The following is a 20,334-nucleotide window of genomic DNA, read 5'->3' as shown; positions in this document are numbered from 1 at the left end:
CCGCAATAACAATAATTAAACCAAGCATATATGTTGCGTGTTATAATGTTTGCTTTAATCCACTACAATTTGGGTAAAGGGTCCCTTTTTAAGAATTAGTAGTCACTGTGTTGCAAGGCCAAGCTCTGTTTCAAGTAGACTATTCGCCTAAATGTTTAACTTTTGGCTCATAATTTTCTCCAAAACGATAACTTTTAATTTGGATATTATGTCTTATATGTTGCAATGTATGAAGTAGGGGCTTATTCCAACCCCATGCCAGATGGCGACTAGCTGTGTGTGTGTGTGTGTGTGGTGTGTGTGTGTGTGTGTGTGTATATATATATATAATATATATAATGTATGTGTGTGTGTGTGTGTGTGTACAGGTATATAACATAGGTTTGCTTTGTTTAACTGGAGCAAACTGATTTATTAATTATCGGGCCGACCTCTGTGGCGTCGTGGCAGGCCATTGGTCTACAGGCTGGTAGGTACTGAGTTCGGATCCCAGTCGAGGCATGGGATTTTTAATCCAGATACCGACTCCAAACCCTGAGTGAGTGCTCTGCAAGGCTCAATGGGTAGGTGTAAACCACTTGCACCGACCAGTGATCCATAACTGGTTCAACAAAGGCCATGGTTTGTGCTATCCTGCCTGTGGGAAGCGCAAATAAAAGATCCCTTGCTGCCTGTCATAAAAAGAGTAGCCTATGTGGCGACAGCGGGTGTCCTCTAAAAACAGTGTCAGAATGACCATATGTTTCACGTCCAATAGCCGATGATAAGATAAAAAATCAATGTGCTCTAGTGGCGTCGTTAAATAAAACAAACTTTATTTTATTAATTATCGGCTAAACTGGATGTCAAACATTTGGTATTTTTAGTAAGGAAAATTAATCCTCTACACTTTTCCATCAGTCGCAAGTGATCTTTTATATGCACCACCCCACAAACAGGATAACACATACCTTGACCGACGTCCCCACTTTTTCAGAAGTTTTTTTCCCCCATATACTATCAAATTCAAGCATGTACTTAGACTATAATATCCATGAAGACGGTTGGAACAAAATCAAACCTATTAGAACACAATCTCTAATTGTATTATCACTGTGTAGATTCCGATTTGATTTTTTTCCCATCACAACCAGTGCCCCACGACTGATATATCTAAGTGCATATAAAAGACCCCTGAATGTCAATTTTGTTGGGGTTTTGTTTTTGGTAGAAAGTATGCCGACAACGGGTTTCCCCACTTATTATCTTTGTGTGTTCTAACCATAAGGCAGGAAATGTTTTATTTAACGACGCACTCGACACATTTTATTTACGGTTATATGGCTAAGGACCACACAGATATTGAGGGAGAAAACCCGCTGTCGCCACTTCGTGGGCTACTCTTTTCGATTAGCAGCAAAGGATCTTTTATATGCACCATCCCATAGACAGCCTTTGATGTACCAGTCGTGGTGCACTGCCTGGAGCGAAAAATAGCCCAATGGGCCCACAGACGGAGATCGATCCCAAACCGACCGCGCATCAAGCGAGCGCTTTACCATTGGGCTACGTCCCGCCCCGTTCTAACCATAACATCCGACGTCAATATTTATATATAGCCATAATAAATTGTGTTGAGTGGTGCGTCATCAATCCTTTCTCCTCCTTAAGTTAGAACTACTGCGCAAAATATAGAACCGCCATGTGTGAATTTTAGCAAGGGGCGGCAGGGGGGGGGGGGGTCTAGACTGGTGAGCGAAGTTTATTGGTAGGGGGAGGGTCGAGTATGTATTGAAAAAAAAAAAAAAGTACTTGAGCAGGGGGGAGTTCGACCCACGAACCCCCCTCGCCTGCACTCGCACCTGCTGTCTCCTTCCAGTTGACGTTTCCCTTCCATGCATAAAAAGTCACAGAAACAAAACGCTTGCAATGAAACACACCGGTATAACCACTGGCGTAGGAAGGCTGGTGGTGGTGGTGGTGGGGGAATGTGCCCCCCCCCCCCCCCCCCCATTTGTTACAGCAGCGATGGTTTATATATAATTATACATACATACATACATACATACATACATAATAGATTGCAGGCCCCATGCATGTGGTCGAGTGAAAGAACTTCCTTTATATGGATGCTTCGATAGCTCAGAGCGTATCGCGGTTAGTCTCGCAATTTGCGGGCGATTCGTTGCCACCGGTTCGAGTCTCAGCAACGGCATGGGAAAATTTGTAAGGCCAGCAAGGATTTAATTATCCCCTGCGCCAGTGCGTTAATATCTATGTATGTAACGGTCAACCTCGACATACATGTACATACAATATATAGATACAGATATAGATACAGATACATACATACATACATATATACATATATACACATATAATACATGTAGATATAGATATAGATAGGTATGTGTTCGTGTGTGCGCACCCCTCGCCCCTTGCCCCGCACACACTTTTTGGCACCTTCCTACGCCCGTGGTAACCGTCCCATTGATAGCGGTCAACGCTATAAAAATCACGATTTAAAGTTATTATTTAACTCTTCTAAGAATAATTCTTTGATTATAAAACTCCAAAAGAGCAACTGTCACTGTCTGAAAATGGCTAATTTTGCGATTCAGATACAAAGAATTGAACCACGTTTAAAAAAAAAACCCAAAAAACATATTGTTGTTGTTATTTTTTATATTATTATTTTTTTATTATTATTATTTAAATAAATGGCTATACTTTTGTGATTCAGATGGCAAGAAATCGCATTTAAAGCCATCCAATTTTAACATTTTCACGGGGGAGCATACCTCCAGACCCTCTTAGACGTCAAACAAGCGTTTCACCACTGAGCTACGTCCCGCCGCAGGTGGAACATAGTCCGAATCTGACGTACAAATTGTATTAATTGGAATCGACCCGGTCACTGCCATAGACGGACGGGCTCCCATTTTCATAGGGAGGTAGGCCGAATTTTGCCCGAATTAAACAAAAGGGCCCCGAATCTGGATTACAACGTTTATTAATATTAGCATTACTGTCAAACAGCTACATTAGGATTGCAAATGAATCACTATGCATTTTTACATGGATTACAACTACTTTTATGGGTAGAATTTACCACTGGTGAAAAGTGATCAGGCCAGCTCATTTTGCTCGAATTTCTGTATTGTTTTTGCCCAAATGTGAAGATTTTCTCCTGGACTGGTGTGTGTGTGGGAGGTGAAGGGCCAGTTACAAAAAAAAAAAATCTGTAAAAAAGTTTCCGTACATTCGAAGTGTTTTTGGTCATCCTGGTGGTTTTAATATCACAAAATGCATTTCTCATATTTTAAAAAAAACGCACATGCGTCTGAGAAGAAACAGTTATGGAGTCGAGTTTTAGTCCGTTTTAGAGGATATTTCACCATTTCAAAGTCACAAACTCATGTTTCACTCCAATGTAACTTTATCCAAATATGTTTCAGGTTTGTAGATTAACTGAACTTAGTGTTAATTTTCATGGGTTAACTGAAACAAGGGTATGTCCCTTTAAAAGAACGTTTTAATGGACGACATCCAAATATAGAAAGTGATGGGCTAAAATAAGTTGCGTTCCAATGTCCCTCATCCCCGGCTACGCCAGAGAAGTAAATAATAAAATTATTTTGGGTTTGAGGTAGTGAGCATTATGTGTAATATTTTCAAATTCGTTTCGGACGGATTTCATGTTTTATTTTGTCAAGTGCTTTCCTTTCTCTACAGTTAAAGAATTACGAACTTCCGGTGTTGTGGCAACATGTTGCTCGAAAATGACTCCGTACGTTTTATTTATAATTTATAACTAAATTACTTTGAAAGAGAGAACAATGTTGAATGATTTTCTTTATTATGCAATATAAGGTTTTAATTTTTCGTATTTTTATAATTTTCAGTTTCTCACAGAGCTCACAAAACTGTTCCAGAAGGGGAAGTCGTCTGGCTCTGTTCTTCTCTGTATGAAACGATGTAAGGAATGTTTTCTTTCTGGTCAAAAAATAAATGTGAATTCGACAATAGATATCAATAACAAATAGTGTGTTATACATGTATACAACACTAGACCAATTAGTTAAGTAACTAATATTTATGGAAGGACTTTCCTTTGGCACTGTCACTAACCCTAACCTTAACCTTAACCCTAACTCTATGATAAGTATTTATAATGTTCTTTATTATAGCCTACGCTACGTGACAGTGCCAAAGGAAAGTCCTACCGAATTATGATACAAGTGGTTGACAGTGTATTTTAGTTATGAGAAAAAGTGAGTTTGTTTTCCATACAAGTTTTCCGTTCATATGAGTTAGTTTCCATACGAGTTCACCGCATTTTATTTACGGTTATATGGCTAAGAACTACACAGATATTGAGGGAGAAAACCCGCTGTCGCTGTTGCTTGATTTTTATAATAAATTGAACAAGGTAAAACATTACAGTGTGCGTGTGTATAAACCTTTTTCCATTAATAGGCTGGTTACTCGAGGATACAGTCTGGCACCAAAGTAAAAACCCTGTCCAACGCCAATAAGGACAACATCTATCTATACATTAAGTTTTGTTTCCAGTTTTCAAATGAATTAATGGTCTCATTTTTAGTGAGCTGCCATTGTTTGGGGGATCTACTATTAGCCATGATTAATATAAAATGTCAGTAAGTTAGTTAGATTTAACAGTTTGTCACAAATAACCGCAGCAGAAGTTACAAGGTCGTGTTTACCTCGACAACAGGAATGCTACTGTTAATACATGTGCTTGAAATTTTGACAATGTTCTGTTGAATACTTTGTGTAATGTGAAAAGGTCAAAGATGTTGATAACATCGATTTCTTTGTGTTGAAATCTTCAAAGGCATAGATTACAAACGCTGCCACCACGCCAATAAGGACAACATCTATGTTTTCCAGACGAAGTTTTATATGAAGAGAGAGGATACTCAAAAACAGGATTGTTCACGAAAACGAAAACATGCAAAAAACCGTACTTGAATTTAAAACGAAATAATGTTAATAAACACGTTCAATTAATATACTGGCGCAACATACAGGGACACAGGACCAAGTGAGCTATGACAATAAACAATTCATTGACTCAAGTTTAATCTTGATAAACTACAACAGGCCAAGTGTATAGTTCATTGCATTAAATTTTTTACACACCCTGAAAATATAATTTATATTACTGGTAATATACATGTAATATAGTTTAACGGACACAAAAATTGAACATTAGCAGGGCTTCTAGAATTTTTATAAAATCCACTAGCCATGGGATCAGTGATCAGTTTAAAAAATGTACTATCCACAATTAAAAATTCACTGGCCCTATTTTTCTTTAAGTTGATACAATTTTACTAAATAATACTATAATAGTAAAAATCGGATATATGCAGCGCTCAAAATTCTCGACCAACTGGTCGCATATGCGACTGGATTTTTCACGAGTGTGACCAAAAATTACTACCAAGTCGCACGAGTGTGACCAAACTAAATAACTAGTTTGCTGGTTGGAAAGTGGCCACTGCATTGACGCATACTATGTAATTCGTAGTCTTAAGTTATAGCCAAGTGACCCAATGTTTTGTTAATCTGCACATGATTCACAACAGAATGATAATGCTTTGTCGCAGTTCTGAGAAAAATACCACACTTTGCCTACTATGCTAAGGTTGAAAAGAAACAGCTTTTGCTGAAAATATTTTTTAAGCAGTAATTTTAAAATTTGAGATGTACCTTAAATAGGATATCAACTCAGTTTGAATAAAATTATAATTATGTGTAACGATTTAATCGGTTTTATTAGGATACTCGTCTGATAACTGTTAATAATAATTGGAAACGAAATAACGCCAAACGACTGCAAAATCACAGTAACGCGGTTCAAGACATTTCTTACAAATAGGCCATATTTTCTACATGGCTCCATTTGCAAGTCGACTTTTAAACACATTAACGATTTTAAAGACCTTTAGTTTAAAAGCAAGTGTAACACAATGCATGTGGCATTGTTACATTTACTTTAATTTTAACGCAAAACCTGGACTGTAATGTCTACATACGATCTGATCATCACGTCAATATCTGGAAAGTTCTGACCCAGATACCTGTACTTTTCATCGATTGGCGACTGATGATTGGCCAGTATTTATAATTCGGCATCATGTGACCGTTGTAGAAGGTGAAGGAGAAAACTATTACAGTTACCGTCATTCTGATGGTCGTGGAAGCTTTGTTGTTAATAAACTTGTATTTACTCAGGTTTCTATTGTGATGTTTTATATCATTAATATCAAATAATAAATTAGCTATTAAGAAGTACTGGTAGAACTATAATCATTACATTCTTCTACAGCTTAAGTTACAATTAACTACTATAGTATTCATTGATGATCTGGGGAGTCGGAGTTGGGAGCCTGCGGGGGTGGTGGGGACATGTTTTGGTCCCCCCATAATTTGTTTCCAGATAGGTGTTTTTTTTTCATCTTTATTATGGATTATATGTTTAATCTTTACTCAAAATTGCTCTCTTTACCAGTTTGAAAAATCTCTCACTCGGAAACACTCCTCCCTCAGTGGCGTAGGAAGGTGCCAAAAAGTGCGTGGGGGGTGGGGTGGGGGGGCATACTTATATTTACACACTTTTACACTAATCTGCCCGCCCCCCCCCCCCCCCCCCCCCCCCCCCCCCAGCGCTTCCTACGCCAGTGCCCCTGTATACATTTTGTACATGATGACCACCACCACCTTCTTCCAGGAACTATGTACTTTATGGATGCCCCTATGAATATTCATCGGTGCTCCAAAGTTATTCCCCAGTGCTCCTAAAATATGTAACTGTGCGCCTAAAATTATAATGTTAGGAGCACAGTGCTCCTAAAACATTTTTCAAACTTTGAGCCCTGATATGTCTCCTAAAGAGTGAGATATAGCTTAAAAACACTAACATTTGTGGGAAGGGGGGAAGGATATTCAAATTTACAAAATAGACTTACTGCAACATTTGACCCACACAATTTCACTAGCCATTGGGCATGGCAATAGCAGTAATTTACTAGCTCAACATCACTAGCCATGGGAGTGGGGCTACCATAATTTAGAAGCCCTGCATTAGGTTGAAAATATGTATGTTTATGGTTACTTGTGACACTTGGGTCATGACCTTGTAACAGCCATGTGTTGGAGACTAAGTTGATCTACAGTGGGTCATCTTTTATGTACACAGGTGTGTAAGAAAAAAATAATTTTGGTGGCGTCGTGGTTAGGTCATCAGTCTACAGGCTGGTAGGTACTGGGTTCAGATCCCAGTCCAGGCATGGGATTTTTAATCCAGATACCGACTTTTAAACCTGAGTGAGTGCTTCACAAGGCTCAATGGGTAGGTGTCAACCACTTGCACCGACCAGTGATTCATAACTGGTTCATCAAAGGCCATGGTTTGTGCTATCCTGCCTATGGTAAGTGCATATAAAAGATCCCTTGCTGCCTGTTGTAAAAGAGTAGCATATGTGGCGACAGCGGGTTTCCTCTAAAAAAAAACCTGTCAGAATGACCATATGTCCAATAGCCGATAAGATAAAAAATCAATGTGCTCTAGTGGTACTTTTTTGGGTATGAGTATAAAGTGGTGACAGCAGGTTTCCTCTCTCAATATCTGCATGATCCATAACCATACATCTGACACCATATAACTGTAATTAAAATGTGTTGAGTGCATCATTAAAAAGTTTCCTTCCTTCTATACCCAAATACCACGTTTTGCTGCTTTCTCGAGCCTTTTCGAATTGAAAAGTGCCGTAAACCATGAGTTATGCAGGGCTAGAACTTAAGAATTGGTCTCCCACAGTAATTTTTAAAAGAACTGCCATGGGTGAAACAGCCGACCGATGGCAATTTTGAGCCTGCCTATTGCAGGGGTTTTTTAAGTGACATTTGCAAAAAATAAATATGACTAAAGGGTTATTTCATATGTGAAAATTTTAAATGTTGGCAGATTATGTACACCAGGACCCATATTCACAAAAAAGTGTAAATTTACGTCTACGACTAGCACTTACGTCTGCCGTAGATTTACGTTTACGTGCAAGAAGCACCTTATTCTCAAAGATGGTCGTAAATGTAAACGTAACTTAGTTGGACGTAAATCTACGATTTAACACTCTCACTGGAGTAATTAATAAAAACACATTAGAAACGATGGCTACCGGGTAAATAACAAATGCGCAAAACGCAATTTTGTTTGTCGTTTGCTAACAATAACATTGCGAACAGTGAACCATGGCATTTTGGTATTGGTGGGGATCCGCGTTTTGGTACGAACTTGAGGACATTTCTTAAAAAGGAAAAGATAACTCAGGAGAAATTGGCCGAGTCGAAACCATCCGTTCGATCACGAACAAAAATATGTTCAATCCGTGGCGTTCGCCATCGCAAACTGCTTCATTTATTGGAAATACTGCTAGTTTCCGTAAATAATAGTAAATAATAGTAAATAACGGCGATCGTGCTTGATTTATTATATGTACACAACTTACGTGCAGCGTTAGTTGTAGCCCGAGCTCTCTGACTGTAAGAGAGCTAGACGGACATTTGGACATAAACACGCTCTCATTACAGTCAGAGACCAACCTATGTCTTTTTTTGGCAATTCCTGACTACCAAACGGTAGGCAACGAGTCCCGCTCTAATACCACAACAATCCTATGTTTGACGTCAAATACCTTTACATCAATCATTTTCGAGTTAAGTGATACAAAAAAATCCACATATTAATCACTAATACACATACTACAGAAAGAAACCCGACAGCACCCACATTCAGCTATGCTTCGTGACACTCCGTCGCAACAATTGCAAAGCTCGGCGATCTATTTCGAGACTGGGCGATTCCGCCTTGTGCAGCAGTTACAGGGGTCATCTCATAAGAGGAGGCAGTACGTAGCACATACTTTTGCCGTATCCTGTCGATAACACCCCAAATGTATCCTTCAAATTCAAAATGGAATCAATAATGTGTAATTGTTTTGGTTTAATGACGTAATGAAATCCAAATTCATCCAAAACGGCATTAGCCAACTCTTCCATGTTGTAACTTCGCTTGATATGAGACGGCCCCTGTAACTGCTGCACAAGGCGGAATCGCCCAGTGCGCGATCACGTGGTCTACGTCTCGAAATAGATCGCCGAGCTTTGCAATTGTTGCGACGGAGTGTCACGAAGCGTAGCTGAATGTGGGTGCTGTCGGGTTTCTTTCTGTAGTATGTGTATTAGTGATTAATATGTGGATTTTTTTTGTATCACTTAACTCGAAAATGATTGATGTAACGGTATTTGACGTCAAACATAGGATTGTTGTGGTATTAGAGCGGGACTCGTTGCCTACCGTTTGGTAGTCAGGAATTGCCAAAAAAAGACATAGGTTGGTCTCTGACTGTAATGAGAGCGTGTTTATGTCCAAATGTCCGTCTAGCTCTCTTACAGTCAGAGTACTCGGGCTACGTTAGTTGCAACCTGAGGCACTCTTATATTTACGTCCAACTTTACACGTAACTTAAGTTTTCGTTGTTTCGTGAATAGCTCTTCAGTCGTAGATTTACGTTTACGTGTAAAACTAGGCTTACGATATTTTGTGAATATGGGTCCTGGTGTACATATTTTGCCAATGTTGAGGAGTTTTACCGATAGCACAAAAGTACCATCAGTAATGCTCTCTGTCTACAGCAATTTATATCTTAGTGACAGCAATTGCCGTCGGTGCCGTCATTAAGTTTGAGGCCTGGTTATGCATTTAATTTAATGTAAATGATGTTCTAAATTTAATGTGTAAATGAAAAATGGATTAGTATCATTCTTGCAATTTTTAGAGACCCATATTCACAAAAAAGTGTAAATTTACGTCTACGACTAGCACTTACGTGTGCCGTAGATTTACGTTTACGTGCAAGAAGCACCTTATTCTCAAAGATGGTCGTAAATGTAAACGTAACTTAGTTGGACGTAAATCTACGATTTAACATTCTCACTGGAGTAATTAATAAAAACACATTAGAAACGATGGCTACCGGGTAAATAACAAATGCGCAAAACGCAATTTTGTTTGTCGTCTGCTAACAATAACATAGCGAACAGTGAACCATGGCATTTTGGTATTGGTAGGGATCCGCGTTTTGGTACGAACTTGAGGACATTTCTTAAAAAGGAAAAGATAACTCAGGAGAAATTGGCCGTGTCGAAAACATCCGTTCGATCACGAACAAAAATATGTTCAATCCGTGGGCGTTCGCCATCGCAAACTGCTTAATTTATTGGAAATACTGCTAGTTTCCGTAAATAATAGTAAATAACGGCGATCGTGCTTGATTTATTATATGTACACAACTTACGTGCAGCGGTAGTTGGAACCTGAGGCACTCTTATATTTACGTCCAACTTTACACGTAACTTACGTTTTCGTTGTTTCGTGAATAGCTCTTCAGTCGTAGATTTACGTTTACGTGTAAAACTAGGCTTACGATATTTTGTGAATATGGGTCCTGCTCTCTTACTTTCCCCACCAGTATTTCTTCTATGCCCAGTTGGTAGCATTTAGCAGTTTACAAGCACCATTACAAAAGATGGTGTCCAACAAGTTTCACTGCAAGACGTCATGCTAGGAAAAACTTAACGTAGCATTTTGAATGACTACTAAAAGTGCATATTTGAAATACATTTTAATTTTTAGAATATTAGTGTCTGTATATTCAGTGTGCTTTTCATTGTCATAATGTTTGTAGCACTTGCCTAAAATGTGTGTATATATATTTTAATATTATATTACATGTTTTTTATTATAATTTTTTTTCAAAACATACAGTGTACCCTCGATTTATTGCCCCCCGATTTAACGCCAACCTCGCATACCGCCAACTTTCTTTAAAGTACCGTTTTCATTTATGTTTATTTCCCTCGATATAATGCCACCCTCGGTATCCGCCATCAACGTTTTTGAACCGAACTCCATTTAGCCATTATAATTCCCTCGATTTTGCCGCCAATGGTCTGGTCACAAAGTTGATTATAGTGACATAATTACTAGCGATCTGTTGAATGGGGAAATCCTAACTCCGTTGTACACTGGCAGTACACACTGAATCTGTTTTTGTTTATTGTGTAGCAATTAACGGATGTAAGTGCTAGAATTGTTTAGGCAGGCACGGTGTTTGTGTCCAATCAACACTCGGTATAGAAAGAACAGCCGCTATAGTGATCATGTGACAGAGGGGTGCATTAGATTCATTATTTCAATCACGGATTGTTCTGTTGGGTCTTTGAAGTGCTGGCAACAACGACTCAAGTTTAATTAATAAACAAACTTTAGGTAAGTTTTATTATGCTCAAGCATATTTCGACCATGGCCTCATGTTAAGTTGCTATTTAGCTTTGGCATAAATGCGACGACACCGGTAACGCATTTTATTACAGCAGAATGGATTTAAAGCTTGACATTCAGCAATTAAAAAAAAAAAAAAAAAGTTTGGTAGTAAACCCAAGGCACCCTCACTATACCGCCAACTCGATATAACGCCAAAATTATTTTGGAACATTGGTTGGCGTTAAATCGAGGTTATACTGTATATACCAAATTATTGGAAGGTAAAATCCAGTTTGGGATGGCCTCATGCTACAAACACTGAATGTACAGAGACCAATATTTTGAATGAGAAAATGTATTTGTAAATTCACTTTGGCCATCTAAAAGGCACTGTTGGTCGGAAACAATACAATATTTGGCAACAAACTCACAGCAGTCTAAATTTCAAGCAGTAGAAATACAAATGTAGTATTAATTTTGTTTTTTAGATGATGGCAGAACGAAGCCGAAACCTCGTAGTGGTCAGGTACCAGATACCCATGATTGCAAGTGTTTAATACGTGCTAGCTTAGGTAACAAAAAGATCAGTACTGTGGTAAGTATTTTAGACTACACACATACATACTCATAGCGAACTACATTTTATTCACTTTTGACTAAATTCAGATACCTGTAGGGCTTAAACTGTAAATAATTTTGCTTTCATTAATTCTCTGAAATCAGAAGTGTATATTCTTATCAAACAGTTATTGAGAATTGACTGCCTTTGATGCATGCAAAATCTGATTAGCTGAATACTGAGTTCTTCAGAGGTGTATTGATAAATGTGGGTCTCCCTGTGCTACATACAAAATACATACATGTATATATCTAGACATGTGAGTCACAATATTCATATTATAAACACTATTTTCATTTCATGGCAATTTTTTTTCTTAGTTATTTAATTTATGCCCTTGTTGTCAGAAGGGCGGGACATAGCTCAGTGGTACAGCGCTCGGCTGATGCACAGTCGGTCTAGGATTGATCCCCGTTGGTGTGTCCATTTGGCTATTTCTCGTTCCAGCCAGTTCTCCACAACTGGTATAACAAAGGCTGTCGTATGTACTATTCAACTGTGGGATGGTGCATATAAAAGATCCCTTGCTGCTAATCGAAAAGAGTAGCCAATGAACTGGAGACAGCAGGTTTACTCTCTCAATATCTATGTGGTCCTTAACCATATGTCCGACACCATATAACCTTAAATATAATGTGTTGAGTGCATCTTTAAATAAAACATTTCCTTCGTTGACAGAACTTGTAAAGTTATGATATACATTTCAATGTTTCATGTTTAGTGTTGTAATCATACACACACTAATGGTAATGAATATTTATTTGTTTCTGAGGGTACTATTTTGATGGGAGTTATTGCCCTTAGATTGACTACCACTTTGAAGACATTTCTTATTGTTGATGGTTTACATGCTTTATCAGGCATGGCGGAAGCAAGTAGACATCTACAGGGTGGGTGGGTTGGGTAGGCGTAACTGAGATTGAGGGAGCAAAGCAAAGTTTATAGGGATTCGGGTGTATGCTTCAAATAGATCTTCAGTTATTTTAAATTTTATAACACTATCCACATTTGATTCAGAAAATTAAAATGTATAAAACCTTATGTAAATCAATATACTAAATCAGAGATTTGACGAAAAAAACACAAATGTAACTTTCTAAAAGAATTCCCTTATTTGTATATTGTGGATTGGGTTCGATTGGGTTTTTTAATATACATGTATTTTTTTATAATGGAAATATTAATGCATTTGGAATTCTAAGAATTGAACGTTTTATTTTTGACGTTCATACAATGATAAACACCAAAACATTTACAACGTGCTACGCCATTCATACAATGTGTAAAACGGTTTTGGTGTTTATCATCGTATAGAACATCAAAAATATAATGTTCAGTTCTTCAATAAATAAATCTTCTATGTTTTAAATTAATATTATTGCAAACTTTATTCAGTAAGAATGACCAATAGGTAAATAATATGACATCACTAGTCCTGGTCTTGTACTCTGTTAACATGTCCATATCCTATTAAAGTTTCATGCATGTTCATCCCAAGCCCGGTCTCTAGCATGGTCAGTGTCTTGTCTTGGGACAGAAGACATCACTGTTTGCTGTTGAAATGCATCTCAACGTGGGATTTAGCTGTTGGTTGAGTGCTCACTAGAGGTCCTTGCATCGCAGGATCGAACTACCTCAGTGGATCAATTCCACTCATTGTTTTTTTCTTATTCCAACCAGTGCACCACAACTAGTCAAAGGCTGTGGTATGTGTTTTCCTGTTTGTGGGAAAGTGCATACAAAAGATCCTTTGCTGCATTAGAGCTAATGTAGCGAGTTTCCTGTGATAACTATGTGTGTTTAATAATAATAGCTGATAATTGATTAATCAATGTGCTCTTGTGGTGTGGTTAAACAAACAAACCCTTATTGAATTGCATCTCCATATTGACAGAGAACTGGCTGTCATTTTAATAGATATGTGATGAAGAATTTCTGTGTACTATATTTTTTTTTTGCCAAGGATCATCAAGGAATTAATAGTGTTTTCCCTAACATGTTTTAACATGGTGTGGGCAACATGACTCAGTAGCCTAGCACAATCTTGCCTTAATCAGTATCAGGCTGTCCTGAGATTAAACTTGCCTTTTTCAACAATTAATACAAAAATTGCCTTTATAAAACTCTCAGAAAATGTATTAATACTATTATTAATTACGGTAATAAAATATGCATGTTATATATTTTACCATTCACTTTTTAAAGCAAGCACATCAATTAATGTTTTTGTCTTTAATGAGAAAAAATAAAGTGCCCTGAACATAGTGAAAATGCCACCAAAGTGTTTTGTCTAATATTCCTAAAGTTACGAATTTCTAGGGAAAACACTAGGAAAATACTATATGTATTTACGCCGAGTGATAACACAGTACTTGTGGGTTTTTTCATATCCTTGAATTCATTATGCAAATAATATATATCAATGTGGGATTGATTAACTTTTAGTTGCTTATCACAAATACATGTATGTAAATGTTTAATTTGTTTTTAAATTTGGCATTTGCAGCTTTGATAATGCACCTTAAATATGATTGTCATGGTTATCTCAGTATCGCAGACATTGTTTGCGAGTCGATAAATGTTGTGCCCAAAATACATATGCCCAAAATATTCCTGCTCAAATTTCACCTCAAAACCACTGTAATTAGACCTGTCAACCTTTATTTTAAAAAAGCAGGACATTTGTATTGAAAAAGAAAGAGATTTGGTAAAAAAACCCAGGAGATTTGGTTTATTGAACAAATATTATAATTTATTCTTTTGCTGAACATTTTGGTGCCATTTTCACACTTTTAATGGCATCTAGATTGGCGGCTAAATCATTGATGACATGGTTTTATCCCACAATTTCCCATTCATAAACGGTAATTAAAATTTTGCAATTTTTTTGATTTTTCATTGAGAAACATTTCCCTGTATGTATTTCACAAAACCCATGGTAAAAAAAACATGTTTTTAAAAAAAAAATTGACTTTCTCAGGATATTTATTGCTTGCTCAAGAGATGCTGAAAAAGGTCCAGATTCTGGGAGACTCCCACATAAATTGGAAAGGTTGACAGGTTAAAATAATTTGAATACAATGCTGCTTAGCTGTTAATGTCAGTACTGAACTAAACCGACCTTCTTGCACTCAGAAAATACAAACGTCCCCATTGTGCCCAGATTATTGAAATCTAAAGCCATGTCATGAGAAACAAACCTGCACAAATTTGGCATAATTATATAGTACATGCATGCAGTAATTTGACAGACTAAATCTGTCCATTTTACAGTTGAGTAGTTTTGTTTTTAGGACTAGCTCTGGCACTTGCCACATTCATCAATTTGTTTAATTAAAAAAAACATGGAAAATGTTTGTTTTAAATTGGCAAAATTATTTTATATAATTGATATTTTATTCGAAAATGACCGGGTTTCTGCAATTTTAGAAGTTTAATAGATAAGTTGACGAAATGTTCTGCACACACAGAGCTAGTCCGGTTTTATTCCTATACACAAATACAGTTATACTGATGTTTTTGGGGTTTTTTAAATCTCAACACTGAAAAAAGCCTATGGTATCTAAGCAGAAAAGAGTGTTGCTATAATAATTAGATTGATGACAGGAATGTTTTGCTCACTGTAAGAAATTATTTTCAATGACACACATTAATGGCATTTTTTAAAATACTTTTTTTCAGGTTAATCAACGGGATGTTAATAAATTTCAGATGGTGAGATTTTATAATTTTTAATTTTTTAACATGTAATTCTTTTTCTAATGCAAAATGCAGTTATATATTATACTGAGAGAAAAAAAGAATAAGGCTGTCTTGGATGGAGGAGCCGACTGAAGTCGACTGCGCCTATAACAGCTTGTTCTGAATGTGCCTAACCTAAAAAAAATAAGGGGTTACTTGTTACTATAGATGAAATTTATTTCACTATTGAAGTCGTATGTCTGTGTATAATACAAAGATGAGATTTGGGAATAAATTAATGTAATGTGGAACTGAATATCAGTAATGTGGGACTGAATATCAGTAATGTGAGACTGGATGTCAGTAATGTTTGACTGAATGTCAGTAATGTGGGAATAAATTAATGTAATGTGGAATTGAATGTCAGTACTGTGGGACTGAATGTCAGTAATGTGGAATTGAATGTCAGTAATGTGGGAGTGAATGTCAGTAATGTTGGACTGGATGTAAATAATGTGGGACCGAATGTCAGTAATGTTGGACTGGATGTAAATAATGTGGGACCGAATGTCAGTAATGTGGGACCGAATGTCAGTAATGTGGAACTGAATGTTAGTAATGTGGGACTGAATGTCAGTAATGTGGGACAGAATGTCAGTATTGTGGGACCGAATGTCAGTAATGTGGGACTGAATGTCAATGTGGAATTGAATGTCAGTAATGTGGGACTGAATGTCAGTAATGTGGGACTGAATGTCAGTGTGGAATTGAATGTCAGTAATGTGGGACTGAATGACTAATGTGGGATTGAATGTTGTTGACACAGTAGCCTTCCTGACACTATGGATGAGGGATTTTCTAACAGTCACTCTTTTTCTGTTAGTGTTCACTGTTGGTGTGATCCCATATTTCTTTTCACTAGTATATAGTTTTAATTAACCTCATTGTTTTCCCTATCAAGGAAGGATGAGGTTAAAACATTTGATAACACCAATGCCAAACATACCCTTGTTTTGGTCAAACATACCCAAATTTTCGGCAGAATATCTTACCTATATTTTAGTCAGAATTGTTTAAAAAGGTAAAAATAAGCAAAATTTAGTGATAATAAAATTTGTACTAACTAGTTTAAACTCATCTTAATGTGACTGGAAGGTGAGACATTTAATTCCTGCAGTTCTTGTTTTGTAATTATGTGTGGTTAGACCACTTAAATATGCTGCTATTATTAAGCAGAACAAAAGATATGACTTTAGTTTTAATTTTTACAAGTTAAGCCAGCTGGTGGTTGCTAATGCTTGGAGAGGGGTGGGACGCAGCCCAGTGGTACAGCGCACGCTCGATGCGCGGTCGATGTGGGATCGATCCCCCTTGGTGGGCCCTTTGGGCTATTTCTTGTTCCAGCCAGTGCACCACGATTGGTATATGAAAGGCTGTAGTATGTATTACCCTGTCTGTGGGGTGGTGCATATAAAAGATCCCTTGCTGCCAATTGAAGAAAGTAGCCCATGAGGTGGCAACAGCAGGTTTCCTCTCTCGATATCTGTGTGGTCCTTAACCATATGTCTGACGCCATATAACCGTAAATAAAATGTGTTGAGTGCGTCGTTAAATAAAACATTTCCTTCCTTCCTAATGCCTGGTAGACTGCTTTTTATGCTTCACATTAACAGGGCTTGAACATAAGAAATTGTCACCTAAGGCAAGTTTGAAAGGCTTTTGTCGCAGTCAAAATGCTCACCTATGGCAATTTTAAACCAGTAACTTTTGCAACAAATAAAACTAAAAACCAAACACTATCCATTCAAACCAATGCAATAATTTTTATTCAGTGGTAAAAAAAACCCCACAACTGCCATTGGTATACATGTAGTTCCTGATCTGTGGCAATCAATATTGCAGCTATGGCTGTTGCCGTCTTTAAGGCTGAGCCCTGCATGCAGCATCCAGCAGAATGACCTCTTTGGGAACCAGTCAAAATATAATTCACAAACATTTACTGATTTAGCAAAAAATAGCTGGCTGAACATAGGTCAGATCTTCTTACTTCCTATTTTATTTTAGACTATAGCTTTCATCTCTGTCTGTCTGTCTGTCCCACATGTAGTTTTTTGGATGTTTTTTTTTTCACAATGCCTTCAGATATTGTGCTGAATTTCTGTGCATAGCTTTACCATGTACTGTTTACCTTTCATGGCGATTTATCCATTTTTGATAGTAATGGCCTTTGAACTTAGAAAACACAAAAATTAGTTTTCTGGACTATTTTTTTCACAAATCCTCAAGATATTGAGCTAAAATTTTGTATATAACTTTATCATGTACTGTTACAGATCTATAATTTTTTTACTTTCATGGCAATTTACCCATTTTTTTTACTTAGTAGATACAAAATTATGTTGGGCCGGGTAGGCGATCGACATGTATTGTCTTAGCAGTACTCTCAGAATGCTTTGTTTAATAAACATTAATTTCAATAATTTATAGCAGTGATGAATTTGTTGATTATTTATTATTGTTATTTTGCAGGCATATGCAAATTTGTTAAAGGCCAACATGGATGGTCTCAAGAAAAAGGACAGAAAGGCAAAGGGAGATAAGAAAGCCAAAGCTACACAGTGATGGGTTTTGGCAGACGGCCATCATTGGTTGTGTAAATTAATGTACTGTGAATGAGACCGTCATATCACAGGCTCTCTATGATGTGAAAGCACCATCATGATAAATCTTAATGAAAGTGGTTATCTACCTGGTGTAAATGATGAGGATATTAACTGAATTTATAGGGAAAAAATGGATGCTCATATTTTTAAGCTTGTTGTTTTAACATGTATAATGGACAGCATGCACTCACAACACCAATATATATATATAATGCTGTGTAAATGTTTGGATAATGAATTTTAAAAAATATGTTTTTCCGGAGGATCTTTTCGCATTTTATTGTAATTATCTGAATGTTTGAAAAAAAAATTCTAGTCGTATTCTGACAATATATACATGTTGTAATTAATCAAGGTTTGCAATGGCATCTAATTAACAATTATTATTCACATTAGAGATGATTAGATTTTACATGCAGTATTTGTGAAAGAATCCCTTGACCGTTTGTATACGCATTCTACATATATGGAAGGCTGTCTGCAATTAAGTTGTGTGAAATTTCTATTGTTCCATCTTAGAGGAGTGCAGTTCATCATGAATAAATTAATATTTAACAATATTTATGGACACAGTACAGGGCCCAAGGTGTATTTGAAAGTGGGGCACCATTGTCAATTAAGTGGTTTGGGGAATTAAAATAAATGCATATGATGGCTTGATCTTGTTGTGGTGGGGGATGATCCTCCCGAGAAAAATTAGAATTTCTGGTGTTAAAATAAGGTGTTTCCAGTCTTCTGAACAGAGGAACAAGGAAATGGGGGGATAGGATTTTTCTTGATAGGGAGTTCAGCATTTAAAAAGAGCACCTATATTATTTAAAAGTACACTAACATGTATTGCTTATATATGGTATTCTTCTACAGAAATGCTGAGCAAGATGTTGTTACCTACTAAAAACAAATGAATGTATTACAGCAAACCTGCTAGTGGCCAACTGCACTGAGCAATCACCTACATGTATGTTACAAGGCCACATTATTATTCTCCCAAATCATTTAATATAGTCACTGTATTAACTGATCTGTATTAAGCAGTGACCTGCATTTAAAGGCCACTTTTTTATATTCTCTTTGGTGGCTGTTTAACACAGGTTTGACTGTATAGTCTGTATAAGCACTGGACTATTTTTAGGCGCTTTAAATATGTGTTGTGTGGACATCTGCACATTATTATGCCATTTGATACATTTTTCAAGGTGTTCTGAATAGGATTCTGAATGCCAAAGAATACTGATAACAACTTTCAAATTAATATTGTTGATTATTAAATATATGTACTATAATTATAACTGAAAAAACAATTGAACTGTGTTTTCTTTCTTCTACAATTGGCTTTCAATAAATATTAATCACAACATAATATTGTTCTTACTACATGTCACTTTTTACTAAAATTTGGTTCACTCCCAACTTCTGAATGACTAGAGACCTCCCAGAATATCTGTCACTCTCAAACCTTGATTAAAAAAAGTAAAGTTTGTTTTATTTATTGACGCCACTAGAGCACATTGATTTTTTATCTTATCATCGGCTATTGGACGTCAAACATGTGGTCATTCTGACACTGTTTTTTTTAGAGGAAACCCTCTTTTACGACAGGCAGCAAGGGATCTTTTATTTGTGCTTTCCCACAGGCAGGATAGCACAAACCATGGCCTTTGTTGAACCAGTTATGGATCACTGGTCGGTACAAATGGTTTATACCTACCCATTGAGCCTTGCGGAGCACTCACTCAGGGTTTGGAGTCTGTATCTGGATTAAAAATCCCATGCCTCGAATGGGATCAGAACCCAGTACCTACCAGCCTGTAGACAGATGGCCTAACCATGACGCCACCGAGGCCGGTCAAACCTTGATTAATGCAACTATATATAATTATATATATATACATATATTAATTAATGTCTGTATTCTTGTAATACTACGTAAATGTCTGAGTGTGAATGCATGTCTGCCATTTGCAAAGTTCCTCTTATGTTGCAGAAATGACATCTTTATAAAAATGTCGAAAATGGTGACCTAGTCCAAACGGACGTAG

At 36.9% G+C, this 20,334-nt stretch overlaps 1 protein-coding gene across 1 annotated transcript; it reads left to right on the top strand.

The window, feature by feature from the left end:
• Window positions 1-3,729: 3,729 nt before the first annotated feature.
• On the top strand, window positions 3,730-19,881 carry LOC121370862 (signal recognition particle 14 kDa protein-like). Its single transcript, XM_041496370.1, has 5 exons — window positions 3,730-3,769; window positions 3,885-3,957; window positions 11,821-11,927; window positions 15,633-15,665; window positions 18,162-19,881. The coding sequence occupies exons 1-5, from the start codon at window positions 3,749-3,751 to the stop codon at window positions 18,252-18,254; spliced, it is 327 nt and encodes a 108-aa protein (XP_041352304.1). The 5' UTR covers window positions 3,730-3,748; the 3' UTR covers window positions 18,255-19,881.
• Window positions 19,882-20,334: the final 453 nt, after the last annotated feature.

Source organism: Gigantopelta aegis, chromosome 4 (genome assembly GCF_016097555.1).
Source record: "Gigantopelta aegis isolate Gae_Host chromosome 4, Gae_host_genome, whole genome shotgun sequence".
Taxonomy (NCBI): Eukaryota; Metazoa; Mollusca; class Gastropoda; order Neomphalida; family Peltospiridae; genus Gigantopelta; species Gigantopelta aegis.
The sequence above is the reverse complement of the archived record's forward strand: the minus strand, read 5'-3'. Positions and strand labels throughout refer to the sequence as shown.